The following is a 25,588-nucleotide window of genomic DNA, read 5'->3' on the forward strand; positions in this document are numbered from 1 at the left end:
TACTTTTGACATTTGAAATTGATACCTACATGTAAGTAATACTATTACTGAAGTGTCAGACAGTTGTCGTATTATCTGGCTGTGTCGCAAATGAAAAAATTGTATTACTTTACTATGCAAGTAAATAATTTATGTTTTAATATTTATGTGCATTTTTAAAAATTTAGGGCCCCTTTATAACATATGCTACAGGCTCTACACTAGCTTAATCCAGCCCTGAATATACAGAAACTAAAGATCCAAGTTAATGCAAAATGCTCCTTTGAATAAAGATAGTAAAACAACGTTTATGAACATGAAACATAAAACCTAGATCTACTCATCACAAAAGAAACCAACTTCAAAATACTAAACAAGAGTGATCAGCATCCTGACGCCATACTTTACCTAAAGTTGAGACTCACACATATTGTCACCGACCTCACCTTTAGCTGTCAGTGTCCAAGCTGTGGAATTCCCTAAACTTCTTTAACACCTCATTGTCTGGCGTGCTGGAGCTGGGAGGTTGGGGGGGAGGGGGTGCTGCTAGAGCAGGGTGGAGGGAGTCGGAAGGAAAAGGAGAATGGGACATATGGTAGAGAAAGTAAAGGGTTGGGGAGTTGAAGGAGGAGGCAGGGAAGAGGGAGTCCATAACTGGGGGTAGAGGGAGCGAGGGTAGGATTCAGAGCTGGGGGGCGATCTGCAGGTCCGGAGAATAGGATGGGACAGGTTGAACTGGGTGGGGGGGGTCGGGGAATGAGTGTGGTGGTGGAGGATAGTAAAGGAAAGGCTACATCCTCGGGCGGAGAGGAGGGAAGGGGTGCAAAGGAGAGCCATGGTGGGGGGGGGGGGGGAGAATACTGAGCCATAGTCCAGGCCTGAGGAGGTGAATGGAGGCTGACCATGAGTCCTTGGGTGTATAGAGTGGCTGGGTAGTTGTTGTAAGCTGCTATTATTCCCGCCCCCTCCCCCCAGTAAGTATGTGGGTGAGGGGGTAGGTCAGCCGAGTCATTTTGCTGGGGGACAGGTTAACCGCGTGAGCTGGCACGGACTAGAAGGGCCGAGATGGCCTGTTTCCGTGCTGTAATTGTTATATGGTTATATGACCAAAACCTAATACAACCAAGGTATTTTTTTAAAAAAAAGAAATCTGCCCAAATACCTTCTTGGTAGAATGGAGTTAGCTATAATCTGATAACACTTCTTTGTGTGATTTTTATGTTAGAGATTCCACACAAGTACCAGATGCTGATATGGTAACAATTTAATGAAAAGAATATTAACATATTCCTGTAAACTGATTTGAAAACTCATGTACAAGAAACAATTGAAAGATTAAGGTCACCACAAATGCTCACTCAGCTTCTGTAAATGTTTTAAAGTGTGAAGATATAAATGTGATGGATAAAAAATTAACTTAATAGAAAACATCCTAAATTTTAAAAATAGAGATTGTTAACAAATCTTTAATACTGCTTTCTTATAATAGTAAAAGTAAAAAAAAATCTAAAAGTAATCTGCATAGGACGTGGAACTCCTTGAACTTTGAGGATGTTACAAAATATAGTTAACTGGAAGGGAAAATTAAAAGCATAAAAACTAGTAAATCACACAATATATCATTGAGGTTAACAGAATGAAAGACAAATTTGCATTTACGTAGAATCACAAACACAAGAAAATCTGCAGATGCTGGAAATTCAAGTAACACACACAAACATTGACTGTTTACTCTTCTCCACTGATGCTGCCTGGCCTGCTGAGTTCCTTCTTCAGCATTTTGTGTGTGCTTCCTATCAGGATGTTCCAAAGCACTCCAGCCAGCAAGTACTTCTGAAATTCAGTCAATTTGCACACAGTAGATTGTCAAAAAAAATGATAATGATAAACACAAGAGACTCTGCAGAAGCTAAAAATCAAGAGCAACACACACTAACTGCTGGAGGAACTCAGCAGGTCAGGTAGCATCTCCAGAAGCGAATAAACAATCGACATTTCGGGCTGCGATCCTTTATCAGGACTGGAAAAGATAGGGTAAGGTGCCAGAATAAAGGGGTGGGGGGGAGAAAAGGAGAAGGAAGACAAGCTAGAAGGTGATAGGTGAGGCCAGGTGGGTGGGGAAGGGAGGATGAAATAAGAAGCTGGGAGGTGATAGGTGGAAAAGGCAAAGGGCTGGTGAAGAAGGAATCTGATAGGGGAGGAGAGTGGATCATGGGAGAAAGGGAAGGAGGAGGGACACCAGGGGAGGTGATAGGCAGGTGAAGAGAAGAGCCAAGAGGCTAGAGTGGGAAATAGAAGGGGGGGGGGCGGATTGCTGGAAGGAGAAATTAATGTTCATGCCATCAGGTTGGAAGCCACCAAGACAAAATATGAGGTGTTGCCCCTCCACCCTCAGAATGGCTTCATTATGGCAGAAGAGGCAGCTATGGACTGACATGTTGGAATGGGAATGAGGATAGGAATTAAAATGGTTGGCCACTTTTGGAGGTGCTCAACAAAGTGATCCCCCAATTTATGTTGTCTCACATATGTAAAGGAGGCCATATCGTGAGCACTGGATACAGTAGACGACTCCAATAGATTCGCAGGTGAAGTGTTATCTCATCTAGAAGGTCTGTTTGGGGCCCTGAATGGAGGTGAATGGGCAGGTGTAGATTTCTGTCGCTTGCAGGGATACGTACCGGAGGGAGATCAGTGAGGAGGGATGTATGGACAAGGGAATCAAGAAGGGAGCAATCCTTGTGGGGAATGGAGAGTGAAGGGGAGAAAAAGGTGTGTTTTCTGGTAGTAACTTGATAATACAATTCTGTGATGTTCAGTGAAGAATAAACCAGAGAACTTCCTTGTTCTCAAAAAACACATCTGTAACATCAGGCCAAGAGAGCAGACAAAGTCTTAAGATTAAATAATGACAATTACAAAGGCACAAAGGAAAAGACGGGTTAGGTGCATTATAAATCCGGATTACAAAGGATAATGATAGCTGACCAGCAACAGACATTTCAAGAAATATTTTGTAGTTATCAACAAAGGTATGCACTTTGAGACTTGATTCAACAAAAGAAAGAGATCCATCTGTAGCTAACCAAAGGGAAAGGAACACCAAGGATAAGAGAACTGGTGTATAATATTGTGAAGAACAGTTGCAAGCCTGGGGTTGGGTATTTATTTTTAAAGGGCCAACAAAGATTAACTTAAAAAAAAATGAGAAAGCAAATAACAGAAGTAAACTTACAATAAATGAAAATAGATGCTAAAATTTTCTATGCTCATAATATACTTGTAGAAAAAAGTACCCCAAGAAGCTGAACTAGGGGAAGTAATTGCTGTACGGGTCATATGCTACTAATATACATAGAATGTAGAATATAATACTACTGTATAGGCCCTTTTGTCCTGATTGCTAAAATTATGCTCCCTTGTATTGGCCATTTCCACCCTGGGAAAATTCTCTGGCTACCCACTCTACCAATAGTGCCTTGAAAAAGTATTCAGCCCCCAATCCTTTGTTCACATAATGAATATTACAACCGGGGATCTGACAATTTTTATTTGTGCATTACATGCTCTTTTTTCACAGTAGAGCCCAAAAAACAGGGAAAATTGTAAAGCATGAAAAGCTAAAGATTCAAAATTAGTGTTAGATTTATGCCACACATACCATTTGGTGTTGAGCCCAAAAAGTTCCACCACAAGACCTTCTTCCACATCTTTACAGCATCTTCTAAGTGACATTTAACAAAGTTGTTATGGTCAAGTATATAGTTTTTATTTTAAGCAGTATGTTTGACATAAATCTAATATTGTGCATCAGAAGGTGGCACATTCCCAGCTGTAAAGTATGGTGGAAGTAGCATCATGCTGTGCTTTTCAGCAGCAAGGACTGGGGTCTGATCAGGATTGATGGGAAGATGAATGATGCTAAATACAGAGAAACCCTGGATAAAACCTGTTAGCCTCTGGCAGAGAACTTAAACTGTTTGTCTTTCAGCGGGACAATGATCCAAAGCACACTGCCAGAGCAACCATGTAGTGGCTTTAAATGAAAGAAATTGATATCCTTGAGAGGCCCAGTCAGAGTCCTGACCTTAATCCAATCAAACATCTCTGGTATGTCCTCAAGATTGCTCTCCATCTCTGCTTCCCTCTGCTCCTCAACTAACCTGGCACAGCTTGAGCAACTTTCCAAGGAGGAATAGGCATTACATTGTGCAAAGCTAACAGAGACTTATCCAAAAAGGCTAAGGTGGTTCAACAAAGTATTGCACAATGAATAGTTTTGAACTGTTCACACTTTAGTTTTTGAATTTTTCATGCTTTACAATTTTCCATTGTTTGGGCTCCACTGTGGAGCATGTGATTCACAAATAAAAATTCTTAGTTAAACTGATCAAAATCCCTGGTTGTAATACTCACTTATGTGAACAAAGGGTTGGGGGATGAATATTTTTTCCTAGGCACTGTATGCCTTATCATCTTGCACACCTCTATCAAATGGCCACTCATTCTTCTGCACTCCAAAGAGAAAAGCTCTAGATCACAGACCTTTTCTTCGTAGGACACACGCTGCAATCCAGACAGCATTCTGCAGCCCCTCTAAAGCTTCCTATAATGAAACAACCAGAACTGTTTTATAGAAGGGTTTTTATAGAGCTGCAACATTACCTCATGGCTCTTGAACCTAATACCCCTACCAATAAGGCAAATACACCATATGCCTTCTGAACAACCTATAAATTTACACGATGTCTTTGAGAATCTGGATCCCAATATCCCACTGTTCCTCCATACTGCTAAGAATCCTGCCATTAATTTTGTATTATGCCTTCTAATTCAACATTCCAAATTGAATCACTTCACATTTTTCCGGGTTGAATTTCATCCACCATTTTTTAGCCGAGCTCTGCATCCCATCAATATCTTGTTGTAACCCATGGCAACCTTCTACACTATCTGCAAACGTACTAACACACCCTTCTACTTCCTCATCCAAATCATTTACAAAAGTCACAAGGAGCAGAGATCTCAGAACAGATCCCTGTGGAACACCACTGGTCACTGACCTTCAAGCAGAATACAGTCCATCCACAACCACCTTCTGCTTTCTATGGGCAAGTCAATTCTGAATTCACACAGCCAGGTTTCCCTGGATCCATGCCTCTTCACTTTCTGAAGGAGCCTATGTTGGAAATCTTATCTAAAATTTGTGAGGCATGACCTGCCCCTCACAGTTATGCTGACTATCCTTAATCAGTCTATGCTCTCCAAATGGTCATAAATCCTGTCTCTAAAAATCTTCTCCAGTAACTAGTCCACCACTGGTTTAAGACTCTATAATTCCTAGGGTTATTCCTACTCCCTTTCTTGAAGGAAGGAGTAAATATTTCTGTGACTCGTGAGAATATAAAGATAGTCGTCAATGGCCCTGCAATCTTCTCCCTTGTTTCCCTGAAGTATATCGTGCCTGACCACAGTCTATCCTAATCGGTTTCAAAAGTTTCAGCACATCCTCTTTCTTAACACTGTTAAGTTCCAGAATATCAGCTTGTTTTACACTATCTTTACAATTGTCAAGGTCTCTTTCACTGGTGAATACTGAAGCAAAGTATTCATTAAAGACCAATCTTTGTGTCCATTTTTAAGCTTCTTCCTGGTGATCTTGTAACTCTCTAGAGCTCTGCCCAATCCTTGTTTCCTAAACCTAAAGTAAGCTACTTTCTTTCTCTTGACTAGATGATATGATTTGAGCTTTTTGAGGAAGGGACAAAAGTGCTCAACAAAGGTAACGCAGACAATGTTGTCTGATAGAAGGGCAGTGAACAAGGCCCCTTATGGTAGGCTCATCCAAATTAAGATTTGGATTCAGAATTGACTCGCCCATATGAAATAGAGCAGGGGCCCCCAACCTTTTTTGCACTGCGGACCGGTTTAATATTGACAATATTCTTGCGGACCGGCCGACACGGGGAGTGGGGTGGGGGAGGTAGGGTAGGGTTGCCAACGGACAAGACTAGCAGCCAAAAAAAAAGTTGTGTTTACCCCGAGAAAGACTACAACAACCATGAAGCCTTGCGCAGGCACCAGTGCACATGCATGTACCTGCCGATTTTTTTCTCTGCAAATCGTTTTTGGTGATTCTGTTCGGGGGGGGGTGGGGTGTTAATCATGACTGGAATATAGGTGATAAGGGGCTAATACACTCAATTTCACTTCTAAAAGGATTTATCTAACGAATTTAATATTAAACACATAGCGCATATTTTCCTCGCATGAATATAGTGATAAGTCAATTATCAGGGGAGGACAGGGGAGCTTGAAGTAAGTATTGAACGAACTTCCAGTAGAAGTGGTAGAGGCAGGTTCGATATTATCATTTAAAGAAAAATTGGATAGGTATATGGACAGGAAAGGAATGGAGGGGTATGAGCTCAGTGCAGGTTGGTGGGACTAGATGAGAGTAGCGTTCGGCACAGACTACAAGGGCCGAGATCCGTGCTGTAATTGTTATATGGTTATACAAGTCACTATCAGTCAATAGCATCATAACAATTTAAGTGACATTTGGATATTAAACACACAGCACATATTTTCCCCGTATGAACATATAAAATCATTGCAACACACCAATATCGCTGAATTAGTGGGAGCTCTGGGTTTGTTTTCCTGCAACAAGATGGTCCTATCGAGGGGTGATGGGAGACAGCGATACTCGAAGGGGGTTCCTTATGTCCAGTCTATTCCGCAATTTAGTTTTCGTTGCATTCATTGCAGAGATATGTTAGAAATGGAAGCAACGTTTTCAGTGCTTTCGTGGCTATCTCAGGATATTTAGCCTTGACTTTGATCCAGAATGCCGGCAGAGATGTTATGTCAAACATACTTTTCAGCCCGCCATCATTTGCAAGCTCGAGGAGTTGATCTTCTTCCCGCTCTGACATGGATGATGTGCGCGTAATGACCTCGCGTGTGTTCAAGCTCAACAGTGCATGACAGGGAATGAGGAAAGGTGCAGCTGACTCATATCGCCAAATCATATTGTTTCCCCGCGGCCTGGTAGCGCATGCTCTGCGGCCCGGTGGTTGGGGACCGCTGAGATAGAGGGTAGTGGTCGATGCACTTTACTCAGATTGGTGATCTGCTCCAAAGAGATCCTTACTAGGACCTCTGCCTTTGAGATGTGTGTGTTTACACACCTTAAATGTGGACATGAAAGGGATAGGTAGAGAGTAAATTTGCAGATGACACAAAGATTGGTGGAAATCTGCATTATTTAGAATGCCAAACTATACTGTGGAATATAGGTTGGCTGCACATATGGGCGGAGAAATAACTGGAGTTCAATCCAGGCAAGCTTGAGGTTATATTTTAGGAGATCTAATGTAAACAGTTAATGGCAAGACATTTAACAGCACTACTGTGCAGAGGGAACATGAGACACAAGTCCAAAGTTCCCTGAAAGTGGCAACATAAGTGGATAGGGTGGTAAAGAAGGTACATGGATGGCATGCCAGCCCTCATTAATCAAGGCATTAAGTTCAAGAATCAGAAAGTTATCAGCAGTTTCATAAAATTCTGGTTAGGGTGCATCTGGAGTATTGCATTTAGATTCCATTGCCCTATTCTAGAGAGGTTGTGGACACTTTGGAGAGGGTGCACAGCAGGATGCTACCTGGATTAGAGTGTATGCGTCTTAAGGAGAGATTGAAAAACTCTAGCTGCTTTCTCTGAAGCAGCAGAGGCTGAAGGGAGACACAACAGTAGTTTATAAAGTTATGAAACGCATTTACAAAGTCAGTATCTTCCTTCCAGGGTCAAAATGTCCAATACTAGAGGGTAAGTGTATATGGTGGTAAGGGGTGGGGGACTGCCAGGGCTGGTGGAGAAGGTAGATACAATAGAGGTATTTAAGAGGCCCCTTGATAGGTGAATAGACAGACATGGATTATGTGCAGGCAGAATGGATTAGTGTAATTAGACATAATTAACTTAATTAGTTTGGCCAACTTTGAATGCCTTTTCCTGCACTGTACTGTTCTAGTTTCATAAAGGATACAAAAAAATGAATTAAGAATAAGATACCAGGAAGCACAAGAGAGGGAGGAACTTAAAAGCAAATAGCTGAAAACCATGCATTAGGAAAAGTAATAGAACTAAAAGTTAACTTGAACCTCAAGGTCTATTTCCAATGATTTTTAAGGAAGCTATTACAGGAGATGTTTTGGCCCTGATCTTTCAATACTTCCAGGATTTCAGAAATGTTCCAGTAAATTGGAAAACTACAACCATTCCATCAATTTTCAAATGAGAGAGCCAGAAAGCAGAGCAGTATAGCATAATCAGCCTTGCATCCATTATTGGGAAAAATGATAGAATCCATTATTGGGAAAAATGATAGAATCCATTATTGAGGACATGACTACACATGAAGTGTTCTGAATTCTAAAATGAATTCACTGAAGTGCCATATAAAGCAAGGTAGGAGCTAATGGTATTTAGAATAATACTGTACATCAACATGGACAGAGAAGTAGCTAGTTTGTACAAAACTGAGATTAGGAAGTGTTATTTTCAAGTGGAATGTCAAATGGATCTGTGCTGGATCCCCAGCTGTTTACCATTTGTAATAATAGTCATAGTCATACTTTGTTGATCCCAGGGGAAATTGGTTTTCGTTACAGTTGCACCATAAATAATAAATAGTAATAGAACCATAAATAGTTAAATAGTAATATGTAAATTATGAAATAAGTCCAGGACCAGCCTATCGGCTCAGGGTGTCTGACCCTCCAAGGGAGGAGTTGTAAAGTTTGATGGCCACAGGCAGGAATGACTTCCTATGACGCTCTGTGCTGCATCTCGGAGGAATGAGTCTCTGGCTGAATGTACTCCTGTGCCCACCCAGTACATTACGTAGTGGATGGGAGACATTGACCAAGATGGCATGCAACTTAGACAGCATCCTCTTTTCAAACACCACAGTGAGAGAGTCCAGTTCCATCCCCACATCACTGGCCTTACGAATGAGCTTGTTGATTCTTTTGGTGTCTGCTACCCTCAGCCTGCTGCCCCAGCACACAACAGCAAACATGATCGCACTGGCCACCACAGACTCACAGAACAGCCTCAGCATCGTCCGGCAGATGTTAAAGGACCTCAGTCTCCTCAGGAAATAGAGACGGCTCTGACCCTTCTTGTAGGCAGCCTCAGTGTTCTTAGACCAGTCCAGTTTATTGTCAATTCGTATCCCCAGGTATTTGTAATCCTCCACCAAGTCCACATTGACCCCCTGGATGGAAACAGGGGTCACCGGTACCTTAGCTCTCCTCAGGTCTACCACCAGCTCCTTAGTCTTTTTCACATTAAGCTGCAGATAATTCTGCTCACACCATATGACAAAGTTTCCTACCGTAGTCCTGTACTCAACCTCATCTCCCTTGCTGATGTATCCAACTATGGCAGAGTCATCCGAAAACTTCTGAAGATGACAAGACTCTGTGCAGTAGTTGAAGTTCGAGGTGTAAATTGTGAAGAGAAAGAGAGACAAGACAGTCCCCTATGGAGCCCCAGTGCTGCTGATCACTCTGTCGAACACACAGTGTTGCAAGCACACATACTGTGGTCTGCCAGTCAGGCAATCAAGAATCCATGATACCAGGGAAGCATCCACCTGCATCGCTGTCAGCTTCTCCCCCAGCAGAGCAGGGCAGATGGTGTTGAACGCACTGGAGAAGTCAAAAAACATGACCCTCACAGTGCTCGCTGGCTTGTCCAGGTGGGCGTAGACATGGTTCCAGAACGAGGGGTCACAGTTTGAGGATAAAGGGGAAGCCTTTTAGGACTGAGATTAGGAAAAACTTCTTCATACAGAGAGTGAATCTGTGGAATTCTCTGCCACAGGAAACAGTTGAGGCCAGTTCATTGGCTATATTTAAGAGGGAGTTAGATATGGCCCTTGTGGCTAAAGGGATCGGGGGTATGGAGGGAAGGCTGGTACAGGGTTCCGAGTTGGATGATCAGCCATGATCATACTGAATGGCGGTGCAGGCTCGAAGGGCCGAATGGCCTACTCCTGCTCCTATTTTCTATGTTTCTATGTTTCAGCAAGTAGATGATGGCATCCTCAACTCCTAGTCGGGGCTGGTAGGCGAACTGGAGGGGATCTAAGTGTGGCCTGACCATAGGCTGGAGCAGCTCCAGAACAAGTCTCTCCAGGGTCTTCATGTTGTGGGAGGTCAATGGCACCGGTCTGTAGTCATTGAGGCCGCTGGGGCGTGGCATCTTCGGCACAGGGGCGAGGCAGGACGTCTTCCACAGTACAGGAACCCTCCGGAGCCTCAGGTTCATGTTGAATACATGGCGAAGTACTCCACATAGCTGAGGGACACAGGATTTGAGCACCCTAGTACTGACACCATCCGGTCCTGCAGCCTTGCTTGGGTTGAGACGTTTCAGCTGTCTTCTCACCTGTTCAGCCGTGAAGTCCACCGTGGTGGTTTTGTGTGGGGGAGGGGTATAGTCATGAGAGCAGGGTGGGGGACTGTGAGGAGGGGTAGGAGGGGAGAGTGGAATATGTGTTGGTTGGGGGCCGACAATAGATGGCTCATGTGGGGTATGGGCAGGGGTCACAATGTCAAATCTGTTAAAGAACAGGTTAAGTTCATTGGCCCTGTCCACGCTGCCTTCAGCTCCTCTGTTGCTGGTTTGCCGAAACCCAGTGATGGTCCTCATACCCCTCCAGACCTCTCTCATGTTGTTCTGCTGGAGTTTCCACTCAAGCTTCCTCCTGTACCTGTCTTTAGCCTCCCTGATCCTGGCTTTCAGGTCCCTCTGTATTGCCCTCAGCTCCTTCCTATTTCCATCTCTAAACACCCTCTTTTTAGCGTTCAGGATGTCCTTAATGTCCTTTGTCACCCATGGCTTGTTATTTAAATAACAAAGGACAGCTCTTGTCGGAACATTGCAGTCCACACAGAAGTTAATGTAATCAGTGATGCATTCTGTGAGCCCATCAATATCCTCTCCATGTGGCTCACAGAGTGCCTGCCAGTCTGTCACCTCAAAACAACCCTGGAGTGCCTCATAAGCCTCCTCCGACCATTTCCTCACTGTCCTCGAGGTTGCAGGTTTACTCTTCATCAGAGGCATGTAGCAGGGTTTTAGATGCACCAGGTTGTGATCTGACCTTCCCAGTGGGGGGAGGGAAGAGGAGCGAAATGCATCCTTAACGTTAGCGTACATCAGATCCAGAGTCCTCTCCCCTCTGGTTGTACAGCTCACATACTGCGTGAAGTTGGGCAGTGTTCTAGCCATGGCAACCTGGTTGAAGTCACCCGAGATGGTAATGAGGGCACTCGAGTGCTGGGTTTATAATCTGGCTATCTGGGTTTGTGATGCCTTGGATAATGGGAACAAGAGTATTTTATCATGTTTGCAGGCTCTATTGATTCAGAGCTGAAGCAGACAGATTCTTAGACATTAAAGTCATCGACATTCTAGGACAAGGAGTCTTGGCATTATGGCAAATCTAAACAGCTCCTTATGATGCCGAATTTGTAAATTTTCAGTGGATTTAAAGCCAAGACTATAGTGAACAGCTGAGCAAACTTGATAAGTCAGGTAGCGATCACCTCATACAATTAGGAAAATAGTTTGCAATTAGTGCAAGTCCTCATCAGATTTCTAAAGATATTTCTAGATTCACTTTGTTACTGCAAGATTAAAGTCAGGAATTAACCACAAGAAACTTAGCTACTAAATATTTTGGAGTTATAAATATTACTTTAATGTTTCAATAGCACAGTTTGACCTTCAGGTGGCACACAACCTCAAGTAACTAAACAGACAAGCCCTTCAGTTTATAGTGCCATTCCATTTCTCTTATTTCAAACTGACTCATTTTTGGTACATAGTTTCATGGAAACAAACTTAGCTAACAAGAACTCAGTCGGAAATACAAAAATTACAAATGAATGTGGATTCAATTTCTATCTTTCAATTTGCATTCTGCTCACAATTAAGCATGCAAATTTCATGCTAGTTGTCAAGATAACAATTAACAAATTAAAATCAATTCTTCAGAGAAAAGCAACAAAAGAACTACTTACCTCTGGATTTAGGGAATTATTTTCTGATGATTTAGTAGAAAGTAAAATGTGTGTAAACCCATCTTGTTTCCTGACAACAATATCCCTATATCGGTAGGCACTTTCAGTTTGTCTCACACTGAACCTTAATCTCTTATCAAAAGGTTGGTCCCGTCTGTCATCAATAAATTTCCTTTTGTTTCCCGTAACTCCTGTTACTGAACTTTGAATAGTCGTTGTACCATTAGCCCCCAAAGTGTCCAAGAAAGTAGGAGTACCTGCAGGATGAAGAATGAGATTTTATGCTTTAAAATCCATGAGAGGAGCATGCAGTATTCTCTATAAGTTAATTGTCCAATCAGAATGTGAACTTAAAACCACAGATTGGCAGTCTTAAAAAGATTAGTAAAAACCAGTAATAATATTCAAAATAATATATTTTAGTCCTCAAGGAATATTTATACCAGAGTGCAGAAACCATGGGATGGAATCCTTGCCAGCATATGCTCTATGTACAGGAGGCTCAGTTCCAGGAGCACAGAGCATGTGCAGTGAAGCCATATGCTGTATAATATTATCAGAAATTATTTCTGCTTTTAGTAATAAGATCACTAATAACAAAAAAGGGATCCTTAACCAGAGTGTTGCGCCTGCTGCAGCATTATAGGATTTAGCTTTAACTGAACTGGTGCTGAACCTGAGATGGCTGCCTTCCTCCAGGTAGCATGTCCTTTACTTTTCTGTCTTGGAGATAACTGTATTCTTGTCCAACTGATACTAATCCCATTCCCAATTGCTTCTGTCACACCCACTGTGTCAAACCTCTGATTTCCTTGCCACATTTCCTAGAAAAATAGAATTTTCACATAACTCAGGTCTCGATCACCCAATCTCTATCTAGACCTTCTGATGCTCTTCTATCATTCCAAGTCAAAAGATCAGCTCTTCACTTGTGTTCCCAGGTATCAGTTCCCAGATCTCCTGGCCCCTCCCTCAACCTTTCCTTCACAAACTTGACATTCTCCACAATGGCAGAAGATCATAGTGGGTCTCCTAAATGGTTTAGCATTGGGGCTTGTTCAAACCTAACCAAGCACTGCTATAGTTTTGCTTGCAATATTCAATTGTGTTTATTTGGTATAATGTCCAGTTATTTCATTCTTCCAATGAAGCATTTAAACTTCAAAGTTTTGTAGAAATAATGCATTCTAATTCAAAAGGTCAAACCAATCAATATAAGCACAAATTATGATGACTCTAATGTGCACAATCCCAATATCAAGTTATTTGATGTATTCAAGCTCAAGAAACACAACCCCCAGGCATACACAGGAAGTACTTATCCTCTACTAGATTAACTTAATTTATTTATAATAAAATTGTCTTCCAATATTTTAATGAACACACAACTGACCCTCTCCTACCAAACAACTTGTCTGAAAGGAAGTTTCTTGCTTAATCTGCTGAGCAATTTGGAGCTTGGTGCTTTCCTGAAAGAAAACATATTGAACATTCATCTCCTAAGGACATAACTTATTTTCCAGGATGCCTTGAGCTCTCAAGTATCTTTCAGAGAGTGGACACTTTATTTCATCAATATACACGGAATACAAAAGAAGAGTTTTATTTTCAATATACAAATGAAAGGAGAAATTATGTGCTGCAAGTACAAACATCAAGTTTATAACGTCATGCTGTTTACCATATGAGATCATGAATGAAGTGTTGCTGGGATAGCAATTCCCATTGAAGACTAGCAACTTTAACCTGAAAGAGAACTTCCCAAACTTATATTGTTAGACGAAGATCCTCATCATCAATGTAGCATGAGTACTTGCAACATGATTACCTCTGCTTTGTGACTTAAGGTCCTAAAGGTTACAATGAAAAGTAACATGACTATTGGAAAAATGAACTTCAGACATGACTTCCTATCATTTTTGAAGGTGTACTTATTTAAAATTTATCTCTTCAATTTCTACCAGTTGCCACTTGAATGGAAACAACTTGCACTGGAAATCCCTCAGTTGAGGTAAACCTGACAATAGGAGGATACCCCTCAACCTCTGATGCTCCAGAGAAAACAATCCAAGTTTGCCCAACCTCTCTTTATAGTTAACACTCTCCAATCGAAGCAACATCCTGATGAAGCTCCACTACATCCACTCGAAAACCTCCACATCTTTCCTTTTATGCAGTGACCAGAACTTGCACAATACTCCAAAACTGGCCCATCTACAATTTTATACAGCTATAATATGACTCACCAACTTTTACACTCAATGCACCAACTAATGAAGGTAAACAGGCCATATGTAATAAGCTGTTTGAGTGAAAAGAGAATGCCAGGTGAAACCCAAGCAGTGCCTAAAAAAAAATTAATACCAATCTGTCAAAGCTACATGTATACAGCAGAAGCAGTATACTACAAAACCAAAGACAGACTATGGATCTGACCAAAGCTCCTGAATCCTGCAACACCCAGTTGTGAGTAATGATGAACTCCTCCCAATGGGACGAGGCAGCTTCATGAACATTCCCATATTCATTTTGCTTGTGTGCAACAACCAGATACTGAAACAAATAATGAGCTTGAGAACACAGTGTTGATGGCCTTCTTGAAATATTGCAGTACTTCATGTCACATTAGGAGTCTGGAATTTTGATCAATGAATAATGAAGAATGGTAATATGTTTTCCAGTTAGGTTGATACATGTTCTGTACAGAAACTACTGTTGCTGATTTTCCCTTGTCCCTGAAATCCTTCACTTTCTCAAGTTATGGTTTTGGGAGGTTTTATAGGTGGTTCAGCCATCTGGCACTGGTAGTAGAAAGTGACGAATGTATACTAGTCAAGCAGTGTGTTACATTATACCGTTGCCTTATGCCTTAGAGATGTTGTCAGGTGTGTTGTAGCTACCTTGCTTAATTATTTTAGGGCCAGTTCTCACCGTGCTTCATTTGTTTAGTTGCTAAGAAAATAATCCCATATTATACAATCATTAATCAACATCCAATTTTTGACCTAATGGAAAAGTCATTGAAAAAGCAGTTGAAGATATTTTGACCTCGAACACCATTTTCTAGAATTACTGCAGTAATGCCCTAGGGCTGGCCTCCAACCAGAAGACCAGATCACAACAGAAGAAATGATTTTCTTGAAAGGGCATTGACATGAACATTAAAATTATTTATTCTTTCTCAGATATGGTTATGGAACCATGCAGCAGAGAAGCAAGCCCTTTAGCCCATTATATCCATGCTGACCATTAAGCGCCGATGTATACAATTCCAATTTACTAGCACTTGATCCATATCGTTTAATTTCTTGGTGATTCAAGATTAAGTACTTTAATATTGTAAACACCTCCTTCCATCTCTTCTTAGGTAATGTTTTTAAGAATGCAATCATCCTTTGTGTTAATTTCTTTCCCCTCAAATCCTCTCTGTTACTCCTCACCTTAAATCAATGTCCTCCAGTTTTATGAGAAGTTTCTAATTATCCATGCCATCTATGTCTATCATAATTTTGTATACTTCAGTTTGGTTTTCCCCCCTCCCATCCTTCTATGATCCACAGAAAATAAATCTAGTCTATCCAATCTTTCTTCAAAATTGAAATGTTCCATCCCAGGCAACATCCTGATAAGTCTCAGCACCTTTTGGTACAATCATGTCTCTTCTATTGTATGGTATGTTGAACTGGCCATTTTCCATCTGTAGCCTAACTGAAGTGTTATGAACTTGTAACTCATCTTCATGCTCTTGTATTCAATGCCCTGGCTAATGAAGATCAGCGTCCTATGTCTTCTTCACCATCTTATTTACCAATGTTGCCAATTTCAGTGATCTATGGACTTCTACTCCAAGTTGACTCTCTTCTCCATTATTCCTCAGGGCTCACAACTCATGGTATACATCTTACCCTTATTAAGCTTCACGAAATATATCAATAAGTACTACACATGCTCTTACACTTCCTCCCTCACCACCATTCAGGGCCCCAGACAGTCCTTCCAGGTGAGGCAACACCTCACCTGTGAGTTGGCTGGTGTGATATACTGTGTCCGGTGCTCCCAGTGTGCTCTTCTGTATATTGGTGAGACCCGATGCAGACTGGGAGACTGTTTCGCTGAACACCTACGCTCTGTCCGCCAGAGAAATCAGGATCTCCCAGTGGCCACACATTTTAATTCCACGTCCCATTCCCATTCTGACATGTCTATCCATGGCCTCCTCTACTGTCAAGATGAAGTTACACTCATGTTGGAGGAACAACACCTTATATTCCGTCTGGGTAGCCTCCAACCTGATGGCATGAACATTGACTTCTCTAACTTCCATTAATGCCCCTCCTCCCATTCTTACTCTATCTCTTATTTATTTATTTCCCCCTTGTTTTCCTCTCTCTATTTTCTCTCTCACAATAACTCCTTGCCTGCTCTCCATCTTCCTCTGGCGCTCCCCTCCCCCTTTCTCTCCCCCTGGGCCTCCTGTCCCATGATCCTCTCCCTTCTCTAGCCTTGTATCCCTTTTGCCAATCAACTTTCCAGCTCTTAGATCCACCCCTCCCCCTCATGTCTTCTCCTATCATTTCGGATCGCCCCCCCCCTCCCCTTCCCCCTTTCAAATCTCTTACTATCTTTCTTTCAGTTAGTCCTGATGAAGAGTCTCGCCTGAAACGTCGACTGTGCTTCTTCCTATGGATGCTGTCTGGCCTGCTGTGTTCCACCAGCATTTTGCGTGTGTCAACTCATACCTGTTGGGCTTAGATTCTATAAGCTATTGCTCCATTAAACAGCCCATCAATAACATACTGTAGCCCAAGGCTATCTTCCTGTCTATAAACAACATCAATAAATTTCATGTCATCTGAAAAAAATTACTAATTATTCCTCTTACATTCATATCCAAAACATTAACGGATATGACTAACAGTAAGGACTGCAGCACTGATCCTTATGGTATGTCATTGATCACAGGGTTCCAATCACAAAAGCAACAATCTACTATCACCCCAACTCCTGTCAACAAGACAATTTGCTTGGATCCCATGGAAACTAACCTTCTGGACCAACCTTCAAGGTGGGACCTGGTTAAAGATCTGCTGAAGTCCATAAAGACAACATCAATAGCATTAATATTTTGTTACTCTTTCAAAAATCTCATCCAAATTACATCAGACATGAACGCTCACCAAAAAGGCATCCTGATCACCCCTGATCAAATCTCATATTTCCAAGTGTAGATTAATCATGTCCCTCAGAACATTTTTTCCAATAATTTCCTCACCACTTAAATTAGACTTAATAATTATCAGGCTTATCTCTACACCCCTTAATGAATAAAGGTACCACATTTCCTGCCTCTAGTGACCTAGTACCTTCCTTACAGCTGAAGATTCAAAGCTCCATCAGACAATCTTCTCACCTGCACCACAGCAGTCTAAGATGCATCTTATTAGGTGCTTGTGCTTTTTTGCTACACACCTGCTAAGAAACGTAATATGGAGGCACAAGAAACTGCTGATGCTGGAAATCTGGAGCAACAACAAAAAGTTGGAAGAACTTAAAGACATGTAATAATGAAGATATATAACACATCCACTTTTAAACTTTAACATTCTCAGGAATATTCTTGATATCTGCAATTACAAGGCCTTTCTTTTTTTTATATAAATATACAGTGTCTATAAAAAGTATTCACCCTCCTTGGAAGTTTTCATGTTTTATTGTTTTACAACACCGAATCTCAGTGGATTTAATATGACCTTTTTTGACACAGATCAACAGAAAAAGACTCTTTCACGTCAAAGTAAAAACAGATCTCGACAAAGTGATCTAAATTAATTACAAATATAAAACACAAAACACAAAGTATTCACCACCATCAAGTCAGTATTTGTAGATGCACTTTTGACAATTACAGTCTTGAGTGTGTGAACAGGTCTCTCGCAGCTTTGCACATCTGGACACTGCAATTTTTCCCCATTCTTCTTTACTAAACTGCTCAAACTCTTGTCAGATTGCACGGGGACTGTGACTGAACAGCTCTTTTCAAGCTCAGCCACAAACTCTCAATTGGATTGAGGTCTGGAGTTTGACTTAGCCACTCCAGGACATTAACTTTGTTGTTTTTAAAGCATTCCTGTGTCACTTTGTCTTTATGCTTGGAGTCATTGTTTCGCTGGAAAACAAATCTTCTCCCAAGTCGCAATTCTCTTACAGACTGCTCAGGTTTTCCTCCAGGATTTCAAAGTATTTTGCTGCATTCATTTTACCCTCTACCTTCACACACCTCCAGGGCCTGCTGCAGTGAAGCTGCCCCATAACACAATGCAGCCACCACCATGCTTCACAGAATGGATGGTGTGTTTTTGATGATGTACAGTGCTTGGCTTATGCCAAACATATTGTTTAGTCAATGGCCAAAAAGCTCAATTTTGGTTTCAACAGACTACAGAACCTTCAGAATCTCCCACATGCCTTCTGGCAAAGTCTAGCCAAGATTTCATGTTGAGTTTTTTTTTCCCAGCAGTGGCTTTCTCTTTGCCACTTCCATAAAGCTATGACTGGTGAAACACCCAGACAACAGTTGTTGTATGCATAGTCTCCCTCATCTCAGCCACTGAAGCTTGTAACTCCTCCAGAGTTGTCGTAGGTCTTTTTGGTGGATTCTCTCACTAGTCCCCTTCTTGCACTGTCACTCAGTTTTTGAGGATGGCCTGCTCTAGGCAGATTTACAGCTGTGCCATATTCTTTCCATTTCTTGATGATAAAGTGATATTCGGTGTCTTGGAAATTCTCTTGTATCTATCTCTTGACTTGTGCTTTTCAATGACCTTTTCGCAAGTTGCTTGGAGTGTTCTTTTGTCTTCATGGTGTAGTGTTTGCCAGGATACTAACTCACCAGCAGTTGGACCTTCCAGATACAGGTGTATTGTTACTACAATCAATTGAAACACTTGACTGCACACAGGTCTTCAAAAACAGATCTCTATTTAACTAATTATGAGTCTTCTAAAACCAATTACCTGCACGAGTGATAATTTGTTGTGTCGTATTAAGGGGGGGGGGGAGATACTTATGCAATCAATTATTTTGTGTTTTATATTTGTAAATAATTTCGATCCCTTTGCAGAGATCTGTTTTCACTTTGACATGAATGAGTCCTTTTCTGTTGATCAGTGTCAAAAAAGCCAAATTAAATCCATTGTGATTCAATGTTGTTAAACATTAAAACATGAAAACTTCCAAGGAGGGTGAATACTTTTTATAGGCACTGTAGATGAAAAGAACTCACTCACATTCTTTGGCTCCACACGCCGATTGTACTTTCAGTCCCCAAGGAACCCTACTTCTTTCCTAGTTACTCTTTTGCTCAATATTATAGATTAATGAAAAAAAAATCAATAAAACAGTGATATTTCACGGCCCTTTTTTGCCCTCGAATTTCTTTTAAATTTAAGTATACTCCCAGCACATACTGAAATTAAAGGGCTTCATCTATTTTCAGTACCCACTACTTGCCATTTTCCAAATATATTCAAAACCTCACTGCCTCTTGACATCTCAGGTTCTCCAGAATCAACTTTAACTTTTCACACCTGAAGGAACATGTTGGCCCTGAACGCTTGCTATTTCACTTTTAAAAGACTTCCAGCTATGAATGTAAACTTACCTGCTAATAGCAGCTCCCAGTCTATTTTTGCCAGATCCTGTCTTATGACATTGAAATCTAACTCCATTATTACAGCAAGTCTCTTTAATTAATATTATGTTGTCCTTTCTTCTTCATCTTCCTTATCCATCAAGGTTGAAGCTTCTGTATACATCAAATTTTAAGTGGACTGTCTTGTCCATCTGTCAACCATGTCTATGAATGCAACACCAACATATTCCCATGTGCCGATCCAAGTTTCAAGCTCATCTGCTAGTCCAGTCATGAATTAAGATAGATGCAATTTAGCCTTACAAACCTCCCATGCACTTATGTCCACTGAACAGGCAGCTTTTCTTCTGTATTTAACCGTACCTTCAGAGCTCCCCAACTCCAGCAAAAATTGTACAGCTGCTCTGTCCCCTAACTTCTTGCCTAATTAGTTTAAACTCTCCACAGTAACACAAGCAAACCTTCCTTCAAGAATGCTGGACCAGCACTGGTCCATGCACAACCTATCCTGCTTGAATAATTCCTATCTTCCCTTTAGCTATTAAATTATTGGACTATTCTTCTATTTAATTACACCTTAGCATTTAGTAACAGAAGTAAACCCAAGATTACAACCTTAGGGATCCCTGCTCTTCAATCTATGGGCAATTTCTCTAACCTTGTGTTGCAGGACCACATTCTTTTTTTTAAACATATATCGTTAGTACCAGTGTGGATCACAACCTTTTTACCTTCTCCTTCTAAAGTGACCTATATATATTTGCATAAAGACCCAAAGCACTAGGAAAGCAACATACCATGCAAGAATTTAACTTATCATAACAGAAAAGCCAGTCATCTCTTAGAATCAAATTACCTATCACTGTGAGCTCTTCTAGTTTTCATTTCCCCAGCTTACTGTGTGTCACAGTACAACAAACTTGCCTGTTGGTACTTTCCTCTGAGATGACTGGGAGAAAATAACACTGACTGCATCATTTTTCTTTTCGATTTAGGATACGTTATTTGTATTCTGAAAATAATGTAAATAAAATATCAAGAGATGTATTTGATTCATATGTAGGAGATATGTAAAAATAGAAACCAAGTAGAGGCTATCAACTGTTGTCAGTAACCTTGTAGCAATGAAGGTTGAAAGGAAATTTTCAAGAGGTATACACACTTTAGATAGAGTAAATAGAGGATTGAGGATGCGATGTCTGCAGCAGCTATGTGAACCAGAGTTTTCCAAGGGAATTGATTTATTTATTTAGAGATGCAATGTGGAACAGGCCCTTTTGGTCAAACAAGTTGTACCACCAAGCAACCCACCTATTTAACTCAAGCCTAATCACAGAATGATTTACAATGACAAATTAAAGTATTTGGAATGTGGGAAGAAAGCAAAGCACCCAGAGGAAACCCACGCGTTCATGGGGAGGACATACAAACTCCATGCAGACGGTATCAGAATTGAACTCCAGTGCCGAGCTGCAATAGCATTGCGCTAACAGGTACACTACAGTGACACCCTTATTTATTTGCAGGATCACAATGAAAGCTGGGGAACATAACAGAATTGATTGTTTTACAAATCTGTTGTCCTTCCAGTGTGTATATGGACCCATTGCAATTTGCCTATCGCCACAATAGGTCAATGGCTCTCCACACTGCTTTAGACCACCTGGACAACACAAACACCAATGTCAGGATGCTGTTCATCGACTATAGCTCAGCATTTAATACCATCATTCCCACAATCCTGATTGAGAAGTTGCAGAACCTGGGCCTCTGTACCTCCCTCTGGAATTGGATCCTCGACTTCCTAATCGGAAGACCACAATCTGTGTGGATTGGTGATAACATATCCTTCTTGCTGATGATCAACATTGATGCACCTCAGAGGTGTGTGCTTAGCCCACTACTCTACTCTCTATAGACACATGACTGTGTGGCTAGGCATAGCTCAAATACCATCTATAAATTTGCTGATGATACAACCATTGTTGGTAGAATCTCAGGTGGTGACGAGAGGGCGTACAGGAGTGAGATATGCCAACTAGTGGAGTGGTGCCGCAGCAACAACCTGGCACTCCATGTCAGTAAGACGAAAGAGCTGATTGTGGACTTCAGGAAGGGTAAGACAAAGGAACACATACCAATCCTCAGAGAGGGATCAGAAGTGGAGAGAGTGAACAGTTTCAGGTTCCTGGGTGTCAAGATCTCTGAGGATCTAACCTGGTCCCAATGTATTGAAGTAGTTATAATGAAGGCAAGACAGCAGCTATTCTTTATTAGGAGTTTGAAGAGATTAGCACTCAGCACACTCAAAAACTTCTATAGTTGTACCATGGAGAGCATTCTGACAGGCTGCATCACTGTCTGGTATGGAGGGGCTACTGCACAGGACCGAAAGAAGCTGTAGAAGGTTGTAAATCTAGTTAGCTCCATCTTGGGTACTAGCCTATGCTTCCTTCAGGGTTTTAACTGCAGAAATTTAAGTAAAATACATAAATTTCGTGCTGCTGAATATATTATTAATTGTTCTTACAATTGGTGTTAACCAAGGTAATACACACACATAACATTCCTTCATTGTAGTGTAGTCCTCTGTATAGTCCAGAGTGAACTCATGGTGCAACAATAACTTAATAGTGAGAAATGATATGATAATTCCTTCAAAATACATCTACTAAATGTTCACCAATATTAACAAAACTTAAAGCTCACAGGTTTTCTTGTCTCAAGGAAAAATGAAGGGTGACTAGAGATGGATGTCTTTCTACCAAATGTGCTTCAAGTTGAAATCTAAATTAATCCACGCAGGAAATGATGTAAAAAAAAGACAACTTGCATACAGGAAGTGATGTTCATAAGAACTGCATACAAAACAAATTGCACCTCTAAGGCCAGAACAACAAAGAACCAACAAACTCAGAGGGTCAAATAGACTCTTGCAAAACCATAACAATTTTATGTTCCTATATCTTAGTCACACATGTCCACCATCCATTCAATTCATTGATAATTTGAATCTCTATTGCCGATGCTTTTCTCTATACCGTCTTAAAGAAACATACTGATCTCAGTCCTGAATAATACAATGGTCTCAGCATCCAGTACCTCTTGAAAGACAGTTCTCCAGATCTCCAAATATGCAAATATTCTGCCAAATCATAATATTAATAATATACAACCACAGCTGTGGAAAGAATAAAATTTCAGTAAATGTGATTGCTGAAGCAGCAAAGAATGCAATTCTGACATCTGATTGGCACATCCTTCCTAACGGTAGTTATGTAGTTTTTTATTTGGGGTTAGATGAATGGTGTGGGGATAATGCATGCATGCTTTTATAGAACAGAGTTCATGAAAATACAAGCAGAAAAAGAGTGACTACAAAGAAGAGAAAACAAATCCACCAATATGTCACATTTCCAGAGTGAATTTGAAATGGCTCACCAGGGTGATCATCTATTTAAGAAATAACAGAAGATTTGATTATGCTCATCACGTTGTTTAATAGTCTACTGGAAAGAAAATACCTTTCTAATTGTGAGCATAATATGATTGAATTTAATATTAGCTGATGGAGATTCAAAACCTAGGATTTCAAGTTTGGAAAAGGCAGAGTTGAGAGGCTAAAAAAAATAAGTTGATCATAGTCTGGGCTCTCACCTGGAAGTACATTCAGGAGTACAATACAAATCCACAGCGGTTAGAAATGTTCCACTTTTGCAAATAAGTAATGATGAACAGATTGTAAAAGACAGTTTCAAGTTAAATTAAATGATTTACATAAAGGGGAGAATTCTTTCAAACAGGAACAGAAAGTAATAAGAAATGAAAATGAATAGCAAGTACAAGGATATCAAAAATGTTTTATAAATATTCAATGATAAATAAAATTGGTTAGTACCAAAGTGTAGAATTAAAGAATGACAGATGAGAGAAAAATGGACAACAGGAAAAGATTGTATTTACAAAATGAATGTTTTCACAGTTGAGGAAAAGAATAAATTCGTCATATTTTTCGCATGGGGGAGGGGGATGACCTATGTATTTCTTTGTTCGAGTTACTTCCACAGTACTTTGTGTTGCAGTTGTCTGTAGGGAAGACAAATTTCAGGTTGTATGCTGCATACATGGTTTGTTAATAAATGGACTGTACTTTGAATTTGAATTGTAAGAGGATCTAAAAAAAAGTCAAGGCAAGAACTGATTACATTTAATGCATTTAAAAATGATGTACAAATAAGGCTTAATGCAGATAAATCACCACACATCAAATTTGCTGGTGAACGCAGCATCTCTAGGATCATGGGACAGCAGGTCCAGGGAGAAGAAAAAGGGGGAGAGGGGGAAAACCCAGAGGATGGGCAAGGGGTATAGTGAGAGGGACAGAGGGAGAAAAAGGAGAGTGAGAGAAAGAATGTGTATATAAATAACAGATGGGGTACGAGGGGGAGGTGGAGCATACCTCCCCCTCGTACCCCATCTGTTATTTATATATACACATTCTTTCTCTCACTCTCCTTTTTCTCCCTCTGTCCCTCTCACTATACCCCTTGCCCATCCTCTGGGTTCCACCCCCTCCACCTTTCCTTCTCCCTAGGCCTCCTGTCCCATGATCCTCTCATACCCCTTTAGCCAATCACCTGTCCAGCTCTTGGCTCCATCCCTCCCCCTCCTGTCTTCTCCTATCATTTTGGATCTCCCCCTCCCCCTCCCACTTTTAAATCTCTTACTAGCTCTTTCTTCAGTTAGTTCTGACGAAGGGTCTCGGCCTGAAACGTCGACTGTACCTCTTTCTAGAGATGCTGCCTGGACTGCTGTGTTCACCAGCAACTTTGATGTGTGTTGCTTGAATTTCCAGCATCTGCAGAATTCCTCGTGTTTGTGCAGATAAATCACTATGACTTGATTATTTAGAAATAGTTATTTTACAAGATATGAAGAAACTGCAGATGCATTAATCCAGAGGATGTACATTTTTTTCCTGATTCAAGTGCTGTGCCTTTGGATTGGAAAATTACAGAAGACCATCCATTATTTAAGAAGGGAGGGAGAAACTAGGTTATTAAAAGCCAGATAGAATATCAGCTATGTGGTTGCAAACGGAACATATCAGGTACAGAGCAAATGAGGGTCAAAGTGAGTTATCATCAACTTGTGAAAAGTAAATTATGGCTGAATAATCCATCTGATTTGTCGACTGGTCACAAACACGGTGGCTATATGAAAGTGACAAAACAATGACAGTTCAGTACTGCAGAAAATTTGGAGGATAATAGAAAGTCAAAAGGAAAGTAGGAAGAACAGAGTGCATAAAAGATTTCTTGCAAGTAAAATTAAGTTCTAAGTTGTTCTATTATTGTTTGAAATGAGAGCAAGTCATGACAGATCAAAATGGTAGGTTGAGCATGATGGGGAAGATGTTTACAAAGCTCTTAATGAATAGTTTACATTGTGGCTGTGAGAAAATAGGCATGACAAAGGCATTGATGTTAATGAGCAAGAATGAAGTATTGTATGTGAGAAGCGAGAGAGATGGGGAAAGGCACGCGTTCAGTCAAGGACAGTAGCATACATTTGTTTAAAGGCAGGTGACATCAGATAAATTTAGTTTTTTTTGAGGAGACAATAAATACAATGAAAGTAGTTCATTTAATGTAGAATACATGATTCAGATTATAATAAATACCCATGTGGTAAAGGGAAAATGACAAGTTAGATTCAAAATGGGCTCAGTGGGAGAAAGCAAAGAATGGTAGTGAACAGGAGTTTTAATAACCGAACGATTGCATACATTGGGTTCTGCAGATATCAGAACTAAGTTTTTCAATTTAGAAAATTAATGATTTGGTCAACTGAG

The 25,588-nt window shown here is 40.7% G+C and overlaps 1 protein-coding gene across 2 annotated transcripts in view; it reads right to left on the reverse strand.

Annotated features, from left to right (window-relative positions):
* The window catches only part of cdyl (chromodomain protein, Y-like), a 215,168-nt gene that overhangs the window by 45,945 nt on the left and 143,635 nt on the right, over positions 1-25,588 (reverse strand). For both annotated transcript variants that reach the window (XM_072283677.1, XM_072283678.1), the window contains one exon: positions 12,084-12,340. In XM_072283677.1, the coding sequence (XP_072139778.1) occupies positions 12,084-12,340 (257 nt within the window). The remainder of the gene's footprint in view (positions 1-12,083; positions 12,341-25,588) is intronic.

This window comes from Mobula birostris, chromosome 19 (genome assembly GCF_030028105.1).
Source record: "Mobula birostris isolate sMobBir1 chromosome 19, sMobBir1.hap1, whole genome shotgun sequence".
Classification (NCBI taxonomy): Eukaryota; Metazoa; Chordata; class Chondrichthyes; order Myliobatiformes; family Myliobatidae; genus Mobula; species Mobula birostris.